The 17,338-nt window shown below is 31.4% G+C and overlaps 1 protein-coding gene across 1 annotated transcript; it reads right to left on the reverse strand.

Annotated features, from left to right (window-relative positions):
- Positions 1-10,725: 10,725 nt before the first annotated feature.
- Positions 10,726-14,881, reverse strand: LOC131661750 (rac-like GTP-binding protein ARAC8). Its single transcript, XM_058931362.1, has 8 exons — positions 14,599-14,881; positions 14,201-14,288; positions 13,772-13,881; positions 13,618-13,681; positions 11,972-12,036; positions 11,825-11,890; positions 11,614-11,711; positions 10,726-11,117 (listed from the first exon to the last, which is right to left on the reverse strand). Exons 1-8 carry the CDS (start codon positions 14,701-14,703, stop codon positions 11,078-11,080), a joined length of 636 nt encoding a protein of 211 aa, XP_058787345.1. The 5' UTR covers positions 14,704-14,881; the 3' UTR covers positions 10,726-11,077.
- Positions 14,882-17,338: the final 2,457 nt, after the last annotated feature.

Below are 17,338 nucleotides of genomic sequence, written 5' to 3' on the forward strand. Positions count from 1 at the left end.
ATACTATTTTATTTCATTATTTGTTCTAATATGCAGTTTTAAAAAATTTAATTTTAAAAAGGAATTAATTTATAAGAAAGTTTTGTCTTACAACACAATACAAGTTATTAAAATATTTAAATGCACAATATATTTATATTTGGGAAAGACTATAATAAATGAGTATCTTGCTATTGCTCATGGGTAAATCAAATGTTTTGATAAATATTTTTGTATCTATATTATTTGGATTCCTTTTTAATTTTATTGAACTTGTACAAAAGTGTATATTATATATACTTTAGAAAAAAATTTACACTATTTTTTTTGCCAATTACAAAATTTAAACACATTGTTTAATGACTATTATTATAAAATAAACACTAATAATAATAATAATAATTATAATTATTATTATTATTATTATTTATACAATTAAAACAACATTTATAAATACTAAGTTTTAAGAAAAAAGATATATATATATATATATATATATATATATATATATATATATATATATATATATATATATATATATATATATATATATATATAAATTTGGAATTAGGGATGACAATTTGGCCCATACCATATGAGTACCAGCAAAAAAACGCAAATAACGGGTAGGATAAAACCCCGCAAAAATAGGTAAGGATACGGGCACGGTTAATTATCCATTAAAGTAAGCAAGCAAATATGGGTGCGAGCACAAATATCTTACAATCTACCTCGCCCCATACCCGCATTCCATATTTATATATTACCATTTGTATTGTTATATAAAAATGCATGTTTATCCATTTTTAAAAAATATACCGCCATTAAATGATTATACAATTTAATAAAAGTCTTTATTTATTTATTAACTGAAAATATTATATATAGGGATCAAAATATTGAATAATAACGGAAACATGAATTTACTAATAACGTGAACATGAAGTTACTCATAAAAATATTGAATATTAACATGAATATGAAGTTACTTATCAAAATATTAATATTAGCGGAAACATGAAGTTACTAATCAAAATATTGAATATTAACGGGAACATGAAGTTACTGATAAAAATATTGAATATTAACGGGAACATGAAGTTACTGATAAAATATTGAATATTAACAGGAACGTGAAATTATTGATCAAAATATTAATATTAACGGGAACATGAAATTACTGATCAAAATATTGAATATTAACGAGAACATGAAGTTACTGATCAAAATTACTGAATATTAACGGGAACGTGAAGTTACTGATCAAAATATTGAATATTAACGAAAATATTAAATTATGACAATAATTTCAAAACAAAAATAATATTTATATAACCAAATATGTATTACTGTTCAAAATATTAATATTAGCGGAAATATGAAGTTACTGATCAAAATATTAATATTAACGGGAAAATGAAATTACTGATCAAAATATTAATACTAACGGGAACATGAGATTACTGAACAAAATATTGAATATTAATGGGAATATAAAGTTACTGATCAAAATATTGAATATTAAGGACAACATAAGTTACTAATCAAAATATTTAATATTAACTGAACATGAAGTTACTGATCGAATATTAACGGAAATATTAAATTATTGATCAAAATATTGAATATTAACGAGAACAAGAAGTTACTGATCAAAATATTGAATAATAACGGAAACGTGAATTTACTAATTGAAATATTGAATATTAACGGGAACATGACGTTATTGATCAAACTATTGAATATTAAGAGTAACATGAAGTTACTGATCAAAATATAAAATATTAACGGGAACATGAAGTTACTGATAAAAAAATATTGAATAATAACGGAAACATGAATTTACTAATTAAAATATTAAATATTAACGGGAACATGGCGTTATTGATCAAACTATTGAATATTAACGGAATTTTTTTTAAGCCTATTAATCCCAATATATTAACTAACATTAGGCTATATAATTAAATATTAATTATATATTGAATATTATACCATTAGACTATATCACTGAATATTAATAATGTTTAATTTTTTTAAGCCTATTAATCCCAATATATTAACTAACATTAAAATATTTGGTTACGAACTTAAGCCCAACCTATTAAGTTATACCATTAGGTTACATACTTTGAGAAACACTTAGGCCCAGATTATTCAAAAATAATTTCTGTTTTTCACACATCTTTTTTCATTATATTAACCTCTGACCTAACTTTTACTTTTTTACTAACACCTCTAATTTTCCTCAACCTAAATGCGCGAAAACGACGGGTACCCATGCGAACGCACGGGTATCACACTAGTATTTTAACTTTAACAAAATGATTGCATCTTTTCTATTTTTTTGTTTGTTTAATGTAAGTGTTGTTTTTGTGTTGGTTTTGTTGTAATATTTGCGGAAGTCTCTTCGATTTTTGTGTGTGCTTGAAAAAGTTAAAAGAATTAGTTTTGATGTTACTCTTCGAAAAATCAAGACAGGAGTTTCTTCTTCCAGACTTTTAATGTTTCTTGTGCTAGTTCTAAGAGTCTTTGAATTTTTTATTCTGTGTCACATATCACTTGACATTTGGTTCTCAACTTTTTCAAAGTATATTTTTCTTTTTGGCATATCTTATATTACTATTGTAAATGGTTCTTTTACTAGCACTACTACAAATAACACTTATAACATCGGTCGCAAAATGCGTTTAACCTCGGCTACCCAGACGACGTAGCAAAGGGCGACATGAAAAGCTAGCGTTTAATAACACCCTCAATGTTTTAAAAAATGAGGTTATAATTTTAAAGGTCATGAGTTCGATCCCTAGAAACTGCACATTTTTATTTTCTAAATTTTGTTGCGCACTTCATATACCTTTCAATTTTATTTAAAATCCGAGGTAATAATGTATTCATTTACCTCGGTTTTATGTAATAACCGAGGGGTCAAATCTCATTTTTTGACTGTATTGTATCAATTTCACTAGCATGTATCATTTTTTGCCTGGATCATTTTCACTGACCTGTATCATATCATTATAAATCTATTAACCATCGTGTATCATATTTTCACTGACCGTGAGTAAGTATATATTAACTTATGTTTTTAATAACCTAGGCCTGACCTATTTTATTAAATAGGCTTTTAAAAAAGCCAAAGCCTGACCTTTTTATCAAATAGGTCTGGCCTGGCCTGGCCTTAAGTAGGCTAGGCTATAGGCCCCTGTAGGCCGGCCTGGCCTATTCTCACCCCTATTGGTTGCTAAGCTCCTAATACCTTATTCTTCATCCATCCTTGTGTAATGCCTGTAGAGACTGGTTGTCGGGTTGTTTTCGCCACTATAAATAATTTTCATTTATTTATATCACATTAATACACACAAATAATATAAGGTCGAAAATCACAAGTAATATACTCACGTGAGGGTAAACATAGGTTGGCTTTTTAGCAATAAGATTTCTTCTACGCGCATTAACAATATGGATAAAATTGATTTATAAATGAAAACATAAGTTAATATATACTTACTCACGGTAAAACGGGGTCATATAACAATATTTGATGTTACATTTCTCCATCAACTTGTCTTGTAAGTAATTTTTGATTTCGTGTCCTGGAGAATCGCGAGTAAGACCAATCCTCGCAACATCTAAGATACAATACTTGTTTAGAAGATTCCTTTCAACAGAGACCTCATGGATGTACCAACAAGGTCAAATCTTTATGTTAAAGTACAAGAACACATGAATATAAATAGAAATTAACATAAAACTATACTTACGAGCTTCAAATTTGTAATATGAAATTGTCTAGGTATACCTTCAAAAATTCATGTTCAAAAATCTTAGAAAGTACGAATAACTGATCTAGATCATGACTTAATTTAATATCCAAGAATGGGTCTTCAATACTCTCAATCATCATTTATATCCTCTTAACGCTATCTTGTTTTGGTGGTGTGGATTCAATACTGCCCGGGTTGGCAGAAAAATTATGTGTCACACTTGTACCATCCATAAACTTCTCAACTACATTCTCTTGAATTTTCAACTGATTTGAATTTGTGTGGCTGAATATACCTAACGGTATCAATTTCTGTATCATAAAAACAACTTAAATACAATCCAAAATAAAAATACACAAATAATAATAACAACAACATACAACTTATACCTCAAGAACATTGTGGGTCCACTTCTCGGACACCTTCTCCTCTATATTCTCTCGTTCCTCTTGCTCCTTCTAGACACTCTCATGCACCATTTGCAACAACCTCTCTCTCCTCCTCCAATAACTTCTCTCGCACCATCTGCAACAACCTCTACCTCTCATCTTCCAAGATCCTATCCTGATCCTCCTTCCACTTCTCCTTTTTCTTCCTCAACTTAACAACAATAATCTCTTCAACCTCTTTCTTACTGATATTCTCTCTATATGATTTAGAGCATTTAAAAAATACCTTGAAGAAAATGCCTCTACCAAGACCACAAACACGCCCATGATGCTCTTTGGTTTTAGTTGCTTCTACCAAGATGTCATGACGATCTTGTGAAGTGAAGAGCCCGACTTTGGTTTGTTCAACAAGATCATCCTACAACACATATGAAATTTCATCTTTACCAAATTGATTTAACTGAAATAAATATTATTTAAAAAAGTATCTACTTACAATCCTTTGAGCCATTTCGCAGGTAGCATTCCTTCCTTTTTGATGTGCCTTCTTCCATTTCTTGTGGCGTCATGGTGGAGATGGAGTGCGATCAAGACTTATAGAATTTTCTAGCTCTTCCTCCTTTTTTTTCTTTTTTCTTCAATCAAATTTTTTTCAAGTCTTTGATACCTTCCACAAGACAACCTATGTGGATAGATATTTCTAGCTCGATTTTCCTTTCCTTTTTGGCTCTTTGCCAAGAAGATAGGATGGTACGAGACTCTACAAATTTCTCCCAAACATCTTGATCAATAAATGAATACACCTCGTATGAGGTCTTTTCTTTATCTTCTCCATGTTTAATATAATCATGGGTGAGCTTTGTCTTAAAGCCTCTCCAACGCTCACCGTATCATGAAAGCATTTTCTTTTTCACGTACTTATCATTTGGACTAACAATGAACACATCCTATGTTTACACAATAAAAATGTTATTAGTATTAAACAAAAAATATACTTGTAAAACTAATCATAAAGTTCAAAATAAATACCGTAATATCAGTCTATATGTCGTCTTTCAAATTCTCGTCAACTTCATGCCAACTATCTATCAAAATACTCATTTTACTTCTACCTTGTAACACAATGTAACCCAAAAAATCCTCAGCATGTTTACTAGAAGCCTTTCTGGTTTCTACATCAACTCTAACCAGGTAGCGAACACTAGTTTTGTAGGATTTTTCACCTTGGTATACATCGTGATACCTCTAATTTTTCTTTTACGTTTTGTATTAACAGAGGTTGTAACAGACGTTGTATGGGAGGTGCTTGTCGAATCGGCTATGACTATGAAGAGACTAACGTTTCTATGAAAATAAATGGAAAATCATATAAACAAAATGATCAATAGTCAAACTAATGCAGAAACCTTAAACAAAATGATCAAGAGACTATTTCAGTAAAAAATAAAGTGATATATAAACCGCTTTAGTGAAGAATAAACCTGTTGCAAAAATGACGTTTGATGAATATCTATTGGAAGAATTTTGATGAATATCGCTTGCAAATCACCTAGGATTTTTTGCGAAATGAGAGTGATGAACTGACATTTGAGCGTTGATAGGTAAATGAAAAGTTAGAAGCTAGATAATAATCTGAAGTATTTCATGCAAAAAAAGTATCACGTCAGTTTTACATAAATACCGACGTGATACTATTAATTAAAAATATAAAATATAAAAAACACAATAGCGCCATATTCTGGGAATTCATTTAAAAGATATATCATGCGGTTTTTATTAAAAATCGAAGGGTTTAAATATATCAAATAAAATATTAAAATAAGATTTTGAAAATAGTATTTTGAAATTTCTTGATGCAAAATATATTACCTCTTTGTTGGACCATGTAGCCGAGGTAATTACTCATAAAAAAAAATTAAAAAATGGAATTTGAAAAGGCGTCAAGTGAGAAATACTAATTAAACAATTAAAAAAACATAAAATGCAGTAACTGGATGTTGAAGCTAGTTCCTTTATAGCTATGTTCCCTCGATTTTCTTAAAAATCGAGAGCTAATGTTTTTTTATATAAAAAAGTAAATAAAACATGGCGCTCCCAGGACCTATACCATCGTTTTTTCATTGTTCGAGGTGTAAGTTTCGTCATAAAAAACGTTATTTGTAGTAGTGTAGTGTATAGTTATGGTTACATTGACCTTCAATCATTTAAATCAAAATGTGTATTTTATATTTTCGACTTTTTCAATATTTCAAGTCTCATTGTGATTTTGAGGATCCTTCAACTGTCAGAACAATTTAAATAGCTAAGGAATGGGGATGATTATACTATTTGTGTGATGCGCAAAATGATCAAAAAGTGATGTCTTTTGCACTTCAGTCTCAACTATAGTCTCATTCTTATGCCTAACAAATATGACTTCAACAAATGTATTTTGTCATCCTCTTTTTCTATTAATGCTGTGTAAATTTTCATCATTGTTTTAAAACAATCTATTGAATCTTTTAAATGACATTTTCCAGTTTTCTAAGCACTATCATGTTGAGAACATAACAAGTGTGAGCAGTGTGGGGAAATAGTCCCATATTGGATAGCAAAGTGGAGAAGACTTGAGCATTTATAAGTGGGAGAGCCTACTCACCTATCACCTTAAAGTTTTGGATGAATAAGTGATGTGTCTCTCACAAAGGCGTGTTGCTTAAGGAAAGTCCCACAAAGTAGAATGCTCTTCGCTCGACCCCCACGATTGTTGCGCTGACAAATAGTATCACGAGCCTTTTGTTTTGAGAAAAGGGAACGACTTACTTGTATCGAAATACCCATAGGCGGTGTTTGTAGATAGACTCACACTTGAGGGGGAGTGTTGAAAATATAACAAGTGTGAGTAGTGTGGAGAAATAGTCCCACATTAGATAGAAAAGTGGAGACTTTAACTTTTATAAATTGGAGAACCCACTCACTTATCACTTTAAGGTTTTGGGTGAATAAGTGGGGTGTGTCTCATAAATGTGTGTTGCTCAAAGAAAGTCCCACAAAGTAGAACGCCCCTCGCTCGACCCCCAGATTGTTGCGCCAACACATCAAACTATTTTTCTTCAAAGTCTTACCAAATGTTTCAAACTATTTAATCTTATTCATTCACATGTTAGGGAATTCATGTATATTTCTAATATTTTGAATCCACATGATTTATTTTCTTTATCTTTATATCGTTGATTGTTATCGAGTAATTTTTTTTATAGAAGATAAATTAGAAATATCTCAGTTTTTAATTTGATTTTACAATATGGTACAAACATACTTCGGGAAAGAAATTAAAATAATGTGTTCTAACAATTTTTAAAATTTATGACAATCTTAATCTTTTCAACTTCACAATTAAATAAGACATCATCTATGAATTCACACATGTTGATACTCGACACTCCACAACAAAATAGTGTTGCGGAAAGAAAAAGATAATCATCTACTTGAAGTTTCTCAAAATCTTCTCTTATAAATTGTTTTTCCTAAAATTATGTTGGGGTGAAGCCTTTTAATTATTGTTTATCTAATAATAGTGTGGCATCTTGTGATATAAGTAATGTTATTCCTATTTTGTTTATGATCTTATTTTTTCTTTACGTTTCTGCCATACAAAGTCACTAGTTTCGAGTAGTTTGGTGTATTTTTTCTCTCTCTTCATATTTTTAAGTAAGAACGAACCAAGTTAGATTCTCATATAGATAGATGTATTTTTGTGGGTTACGATCCTAGTAAAAACAGGTATAAAATATGTTTTTAAAGATGTCATATATTCGTAAGTGCTTTGTTTTTAAAGAGGTCACATTTTATTATAATATGTCTTGCTTCACTTGTCCTCGGCTTAAGCGACATATGTTACCGACTCTAATTTTGAGTACGTGTTCTTGACCTTTGATCGTAGTCTTCCTAAAGTTTTACTCCAATGTCTGAACCTGAGTCATCGCCTATTTTGACTCATATTTTTGGTTCAACTTCTAAATTCGAGCCTATTTTTGTTCAAGTTCCTCCAATATACTTTATTTTGAGTCATATTACTAGTTCAACTTTTAAAATTAAGTCTATTTCTTTTACAGCTTCTCCAATATCATCTTTTTTATTGGAATAAGCATATTCGTAACAAATTCAAGTATATCAGATAAAAAGGAAACCTAATATGTTCCAAAAGAAATTTCAACTACCTAAATAGAAGTTAAATACTAAAAATGATTATGCTATTGGTGATTTTCAAAATTTTCGTATTGATCCGAATGACGTGTTTATTTCTTTGAGAGAGGATAAAATATAGCGTGACTTTAAATATTAATATTCTATATCCCATCTCATCTCCTCTAAGCATCTTTATTTATAATATCAAAGGTTTTTTTTTGGAAAACATTGATTTACTGAAAGATAAAAATTAGTTCAAGTGAAAAATGAAAACACTTAAAAACAAATTCAGTTTAGGAGATAGTCGAAATACAAAACGATAATAAATAAGATGGATTTTGATGGATCTATACAATAAAGCATAAATCATACGAGACTCTTAATTGTTACATGACTAGAATAGTGGCAAAATAATACACTCAAATATATGTCATTGAGTAGGAGGAGATATTTGCTCTAGTGACAAAAGATAAATACCATTTATGGAAAGGAGGGTTCTCCAAGTTTGTGGGCAAGTGTAGTGCATTTTTGGCGGAGTTTTGGGGAGTATTGAAAGGTTTGAAGCTAACAAAGTTATTAGCCTATAGTAAGGTGGAGATTAATATTGAATCCATGGTGGTAGTCAAGGCTATTGAGGATGGTGAAGTTGGGTATGTTGAGTGTGTTTCAATCTTTTTTACGGATTATAGAAATTATTTCCTTGATGAAAGTAGTAGTAATCTCTGTTAGAGATTCGGTATGATAATCCTGGATATCTTCAAGAATCGTGTTTGTTCACTTTCCGAACAAAGTATTTCGACCCTATTCTTGTCGGGTTCACGAAATCTTTACGGGGATAATTCTTGAAGAACAATCTGTTTCTGACAATAGAGAGCAGATCAAAATGTAGAGAGGAAGTATGTAATTTCGTATCCCAAATCGAGACCAAAAGACTCCTTATATAGGAGACCAATAATAGAAACAAACAGACACACCTTTTCGGAAAAACAGTTATGTCTGTTGGAAACGCGTGCAACTATTCAAACGAATTGTTATGTCCGTTGGGAAAGGGTGCAACTATTCAAAAGGAAATTTTGCTTGGGGCGCTGCCCCGCACCCCGCCCGCTGACCTGGTCAGCGGGACCCCAGCCAGGGGCGCTGCCCCTTGGACCCCTGCAGGGCGCTGCCCCGCACCCCGCCAGGGGCTCCGCCCCTTGGACCCCGACGGGGCGCTGCCTCGCACCCCGCCAGGTGCTCCGCCCCTTGGAACCCCGTTTCTATTATTCGTATTCAATTGCACGTTTGGCTCTACGAGCGTGCACTCCGCACTACCCCTAACTCGTTTCAAGCTTAACGCATAATTGCATCAGCCTACAGTAAATCACATTACTACCAAAATACATTGATGATACTAAAATCACCAACAATCTCGCATGTCTATAGAAATTCTAATGCATGTGCGGATTATTTGGCAAATCGTGGGTGCATGAAGAAGAATTTTGTTATTTATGATGAGGCGCTAGACTTTTTACAATCATACTTGGATGTTGATGTTCTTGGGATTGTATTTTCAAGTGTTAAATTGTTGTAGTTGTCTTTCTTTTTGGGCTTAGACCCTCAGCAGTACCAAAGAAAAAAAAAAAGAAGATAAATACCATTTGAATATTATTATCTCTTGTTATTCACTTTAATTGAAAACAACACCAATTTAATGTTTAAAAATGTTTATCATGAAAACTTAGAGGAAAAGATGTATATGAAGGATCTTCCAAACTATGGTTTCACAATCAACAAAGTGTATTGATTAAAGAAGACCTTTTATGGAATAACATAATCCTCTCTCGAGTATGGTTTGAAAGATTCACAAAAACAACTATGTACTTAAGTTATAAGCAAAGTCATAAGAAGTTGCACTTTATTCTTCAAAATATACTCGAGGAGAAATTATCAGCCGGGTCTGAGTTAAAAGACCTTAGTCAACTCAAATATTTAATGGAAATTGAAGTAGCCTAGTATAAAACAACAATGGATTTTTTTCTTTAAAAAAATTGATGAGTTTGATCATTTGAAAAAAAAAAAAAAAAAACTTGGAAGCAAACTTGTGAAAAGATGTTGTATCTATAATATGAGAAATGATATAGTTACACTAAATTTTACATATACACAGTATAATTATGCCAGTACAATCTAGTTTTTTCTTTTTTTAATTATATTTAATTGCATTGAAATTTGTGCCACGGTGAAATTGAAATTGAATAACTACAGGGTAAAGCATTTGGTGTACAATTTTGGTGTCTGTGTAGCATATCTCATAAAAGAATTGTTCATGCATCAATTGTGGACTAAATCATGTAAGTTACTCATTTCTCAAACAAGCCAAGTTCCCAAGAAATGGCCTGAGAAAGTATCAAATGAAAACCTTGTAAAATATTAGTCTAGACCAAAACAAGTACAAACTTTGCACAATGGACATTAAATCTCAGATAATGCTCACTAATTAATATATGTTGCAAGCCTGTATGTACATAGAATATTACTTCTATCACATGCAAACAAATTGGTAACTAGCCAACAAATTCTCATTTCTTTACAATATATATGCTGCAAATATATCATAATTCCTCAAAACCTATCAAGAAACTAAGCCGAAAACGGTCAAATGTAAGTAGCTATAGTACTATACTATACTGCAAACTCCACCAAGATGATTTTAAGTCAGGCTTAAAATTTCTGCAAACTGCGTCCCCATGTCACATAAAGCTTTCGGAATTTTCGATCGAATACTACCATCATTTTTCATTTATGACGAACGATATTCCTTCCACACAGGATATTTCTGCATTTTCAATGAGATAGATAATAGATTATTAAACCAACAAAAAAGAGTTATGAAACATTCAAAACATGCAACTAAAAAGCTAATGAGGAACCGTGATAGTTACCAAACATTAAAAGCAAAGTGTCATCATCTTGTATACATTTTTTTTTTGGTATTCTAATGTTGATATTGTTTTTTATTGTAAAGTGCTAGACAGCACATAATACAACTGCTACTTATTGAGTATTCCCAGTTGTAAAGAAGGTGGTTTAATTAATGGGAGTAGCTACCATATTCATTGTTTTTCATCAGTTTTAGTTTCCGTACCTAACAAGTTACTATTAATTATATCTTATCACTGGCTATTCTAACAATAGTTTTTTGACCAAAGGGTAAGCAACTATTAAAATAGTATAAACTTGGGACAAAGACATGGAAAAATGAGTGTGCATGGAAAGTTGATGCAACAAAATACAAAGCAGTTGATATAATACAGAGAAAAAAATGTACTGACAGGAAACAGCCGTGATGCTTTTTTTTCCTCTTCTCGTGTTGCTTTTGTGGAGGCTTGATGACCATTCTAATCGCAGCATCAAAAACCCCCTTCACATTCTGCAATTGTATTATGAATAATTTAGTTAGTTTCTGGAAGGACTTTGATAAAAACATCAATTACTGACGAAATAATGAAGATTGTTTATTAAACTAAACAACATTCGACATGCCTGTTGAGTTTTTGAGCTGCATTCAATATAATACGTAGCTCCAATCTGCTTCCGAAGTTCCTCACCCTAGTTATCAACAAAAGTGAACAGTGTCAGAAAGCACTGCATGTTGAACTCTATACACAGCTAATAAAGGTAGATTTGTACTTGCTCAGTAGTCACCGGCACCATGCCAGGATGATCAGCCAAATAGTGTTTGTCTTCTCGGAGATCTGCATGTTCATCATAAACACAGTATTACACGCAATGTTTCGAGCAATACGCATCAAAACCACCGCTTTGCATAGTTATAAAACAGATTTCCAAAGTGAATTTTAGTTTTCTGCCGTACTAATTTTCAATTGCAATATTATCTGAAAATAGAAGCAACATTACTTTATATTTTGGGATATATTGAAGTAAAAAATGGGAACCATGTGCATAATAACAGATATGTGTCGTGCTTTCCACGTTAAAGAGGAAAGACAACGAAATCCAGGAGAGAACCACATTAACCAGACCCCTAAGTTCTAAAAGTAACGTCTCCTCCATTCAACCGAGTCTGAGTGGTAATACCATAATTAATGACCAACATATTGCATTATGAAGCTTCACTGAAATTGAGTCATTTGTGAAACCTTTCTCTAATATTACTATGAGCCTTCCTCCCGGTGATCCAAACTTCTATCCTTGTTTTTTCATTTAGGTCAATAAGCTTAGACTTCCTTTGTGTGATAAAAAATTGTTACTGTTAAAACTTGGGTGTGTCCTAACTCAATCCTACAGAATCAATGGCATAGGTTTAAATTTTCTTTGAGCAAAGAATGATCATACAAGCAATTATTGAGATAAAAATTGTTACTTTTAAATTCCGAGCCGGCCTTTACCGTATTTTACAAAATCGGCTTCTAAGATGATGGGCACCCCTCAGTTATAAACATATTTTCAGGTCATATTTAATCCAGTGTGGGACTTTCAACACACCCTATCATCCCCAAAACTGTAAATTTAGAATGTGACCCTAGCGGGTGGTCAAAGGAATCTTGGACAAACTTTGACACCATCTAAAAAATTGAGTTGGACCTAACTCAACTCGACAAAGTCGGCTTTTAAGGTGATGAATAATTAAATATATTCTACTTATAAGCACATTTTTAGGCTATATCTCATCAAATATGGAACTCTCAATAGTTACAGTAGAATGTTTTTATGTCAATGTGATTTCCTTAATGGATTACTCACATGTGATGTGATACAATAGATGTAAAATAAAACAAGTCTTCACTATATCAAATATGTATGAAAAAGTTTGGAGCTTTTCTTGCCCTGAGATAGTTTGACCATTTAACATGAATAATGGCAACTTTTAATTTTTTTTTTTATTGTAGATGAGTTTGTAAAGTTTTTAAAAAGTACGCATAGTTTGGATAAAAACTTTGTCCATATAAGGAATTATTTTGTGAAAATCGATCAATAAATCTATGTATAATGACCATATATTTCTATATCAATGTTACCGATAGCGGAGAACTAAATATCCAACATAAAGCCTGACACATGGAGCCGCCATATCTCCCAAATTTAGCCATGGCGGAGAGCCAAAAAACCACAACATATATCCCCCCATGGCCGATATTTGACAGCAGTGTTCAATATAACAAAATACCAGTTTAAGATTCTATTCTAAGAAAAGAATACATGCCAGTTGTAATTGTGTCACATTTCTAGTCTCCTTGTGTTGCATTTCCTCATATCTAGTTCATACTTTAGAAGACAAATTAGCTTGAGACTGATACAAGTGATTGAAGACTTACCTAGTTTGGTTCCAACCAGTACAACAGGAACACCAGGAGCAAAATGCTGGAGTTCAGGGATCCACTGAACAGTGTATAGAAAATTAGAAACCAAAGGAGAAATCTGCAACACAAATGAAAGTGCTAATTCATAAACACAGGCATAAAATCATACCTTCTTGAACACGTTCTCGTAACTTGCACGACTAATTAAAGAAAAAGCCAAGACAAAAACATCTGCACCCCTGTAGCTCAAAGGCCTCAACCTATTGTAATCCTCTTGCCCTGAGGAATAAATCAGAAACAAACACAACATATCAAGCTTTTCAATTTGACCAAATCAAAACAACCACAAAGAAATTGAATTTACAACCATTGCCTCATCACCACTTATAGTTTTTATAATTGATTTTGTCTCAAATTTTTTGTTCAACTCACTTTTACTTTTACATGAATGTATCTAAACATAAATCATCTTACGATCAACCAACTTTTAATCATAATTAACGCAGTCAAAATCAGTTATCGTCACAACAGAACCAAACATACACGGTATAACCGAAACAAAAAAGGCAGTTCAACAAGAGTGAGAAAGTGAACATACCAGCTGTATCCCAGAGGCCTAAATTGACAGTTATGCCTTCAACAACCACATTTGCACTAAAATTATCAAACACTGTAGGAATATAGTCCTGATAACAAACATAGGAACACAAAAAAAAAAAAAAAAAAAATCAGATTATAACAAAACACACAGAAAAACTCATCATAAGCAACAAAAATATGTTGATTCTACACTCAAACACACTCCAACGAGAAAAAACTCAACTGTATTACAGTATTACAGTATTCTACATTTCCCCCAAACACAAAAATGTTTCCTTTATTGAAATTACGATAATCCAAACAAAATTGAGAATCAATGACACACAAACATACACAAATTAACCCATTTAGAAATCCAAAACAAAAAATAATAAGAAAAGGTCAAAGAATGGATACAGTAGGAAATTTGTTGCTGGTGTAGCAAATGAGCATGCAGGTTTTGCCAACAGCTCCATCTCCAACTGTAACACACTTGATGAACCTTGAGGCTGTTGTAGCCATTGTTGCAACAACCAATAGGAAGAAGAAGAAGAATCTGTTAGGATAATTTAGAAAAACAGAAATGGGTGTGTTTGTTGGATGATAAAGGATGAAGCTTTTGTTTCAGAGAGAGAGAGAGAGAGTGTGTATGTAAATGTGTGGCGGCACTTCACATGATTCTCACTCATTCACTTCTTGTTGTATGTATGTACTAATTGCTTTTCTTTCTTTCTTTTTTTAATCTCTATGCAATTGTTTTCTTTTATTATTTATTTTTTAATTTAATTCTTATAGTCAAGGTCATAGGTCATTCAAACTATTTATTTTATTTAATATGTAATGGTTTATTATATGTAATGTCTTTTTTTTTTTTTTGGTTTGGGTTCAACGTGCTTTCGATCGTAATTGCGGGAAATGAATTTTGGTTCATCGTAATATATTCAGCGTCAATCACTACTGAACCAACTAACAATCGATCTAATATGTTCCAATTTAAAGGATATGTTATTTATTGGTTTTCTTTTTTAACAAGTTATTGGTTGATTTTTTTTTATATTTATATTAAATAACTTTTATTGATTTTTTCCACGAATAATTTTTATTATAATTTTAATCGACTATTTTTAATGGCTTTTATCGTTCGGTCAATATTTTTACCATATATTGTTTGACCATTAAAATCTTAATCAAATCATATATTTTTTAAGATAAAACAAATCTAAATTTAAGATAATATCTTCATTTTTTATTGTAAAATTTTCTACTAGAAAAAACTATTCTTTAGTTGGAAAACAATACTCATGAAAACATAAATGGTAATAGATGAGTTAAAACTAAAAAGGAAGATGGGAAATAAACCATATAAACAATAATGTTAACCTTAAATACTAATGAGGAAAAAGAGAAAATATATATTTTTTCTTTTAGAAAAACAATTTCCTTTTCCGCATTAAAAACAGAAAATGGTACATCACTTCAGTCCCACATCACTTTTGAAATTGAAAGTGGTCCTATTATAAATTTTCAAACTTTCTAAAATTTAGAAATGCACTCTACTCGTGATTAATAACGGTAGAATGTGCATCACAATCACATAGTAGCCTCTCATAAGATTTTTTATTTTTAAATTATTAATTTCATAGTAACCTCCCATGTGAATTTTGGAGGAGAAAAATAAAAAAATATTGGTTTTTGTTAAAATATTTTAACTTATGTGTATTCATAATCTTTTTCAATTTGATTAAACTAGACATTGATAGTATGATATGTGTATTCACACCAAAATAAATTAAATAAAAAGCGTGTTAAGAAAACATAAAATGACATGACGGATAAATAAATGAACCCTCAAAATAAAACCAATTATAGACCTTGAAACAAAAGAAAAGTTACAATTACAAAAATACAAAATGAACCTCCCAAACGAGATCACCTAATAATGAAACAAAACAAAATTTAAAGACCACCTAAACCACTATTGTTTAAACTCTCTATTAAACCATCTCCTTTTAAATTTGTACATGTGTATTTATTTTTCACATAAATAACATGTGAGTCTAGTAAGACCGAGCTAGTAAACAACAACCTCACCAATACCATGAACATGAAGAGAATTTGATAAAAAGTGTGTATGTTCATGGTAGCCTTAACCAAGATTATAAGTAGGGATCAAGATTATAGGTAGTGATGATAAACTAGCATGTTTGTTGGGCTTAAATTTGTTCATTAAAAATCTGCAAAAAATAGTGGGACGAAACAGGCCTTGTTGAGGGTGCGTCCTTAGAATCTTAATCCACTTTGGAAAAAAAATGAATGTGAAATGAGTTCATGTACATTACACATTGCAAATTTTCATGTTAATATCCGTACCCACAAAAGCCCACGTAAAAAGGGGGCGAGACTGACATATTAGAGAGTGTGTGTCTAAAATTTTGATCCGCTCTGCAAAAAATCTTGGTCCGCTCTGCCTAAAATCTTCATTAATTCTATGATTTGATTTGCTTGAGGCACAAATTAAGCTTATGTTGCATTTTGACCTTTCAGCACCCCCATTGGATATTTTTTGCACCCCTTTGCTAGAAAATACTAAAATATTCATCTTATGGGTTATAAAATAATATATTTTAATGAGAAAAAATTAAAATCATTATTTAAAGGGCGTAGTCACGTTTTCCTGATTTTTTTTCAACATTAAAACAATTTGTACCTCTTTTATCAAGAAGTCTTGATAAATATTTCCCAAATAATGGGAAAACACCAAATGTTGAATCCTCCTCTACACATCGTTGGATGCGAGAGTTGGTAAAAAGCCACAAAATGAATAAGTCCATTACAGACATATCCATTATACTGATCACTAAGGATTATAAACTTTAAGATATTCTTAAATACTTTGCTTTGATCGCAACGATTAACATTTCCCATCATCGTTCATCCTTAGATCAGATACTTGATAGAAAATGTATACTATAGAAGTATATTGTCGCTTTGTACAACTTTACTAATCGTCAAAACTACAAGCTGCAAAATACACTCGCAAACCACTAAGATTTCACCTTTGGTGCCCATATTTTCTTGCGCCCAGGTGCATTAGATATATAAGATCTAAGGTTGTTTGTTACCTTTAGATTTTTTCAACTTATCAAAACAAAAAGGT

The sequence above is a fragment of the Vicia villosa genome, linkage group LG3, assembly GCF_029867415.1.
Source record: "Vicia villosa cultivar HV-30 ecotype Madison, WI linkage group LG3, Vvil1.0, whole genome shotgun sequence".
Taxonomy (NCBI): domain Eukaryota; kingdom Viridiplantae; phylum Streptophyta; class Magnoliopsida; order Fabales; family Fabaceae; genus Vicia; species Vicia villosa.

Coding starts and splice junctions, on each gene's coding strand:
- LOC131661750 (XM_058931362.1), bottom strand. CDS start 14,703: ATGGCTACAACAGCCTCAAGGTTCATCAAGTGTGTTACAGTTGGAGAT. Junction 11,891..11,971: donor TGCCGGTGACTACTGAGCAA/GTACAAATCTAC, acceptor GTTGATAACTAG/GGTGAGGAACTTCGGAAGCA. Junction 11,118..11,613: donor AAGCATCACGGCTGTTTCCT/GTCAGTACATTT, acceptor TTGAAAATGCAG/AAATATCCTGTGTGGAAGGA.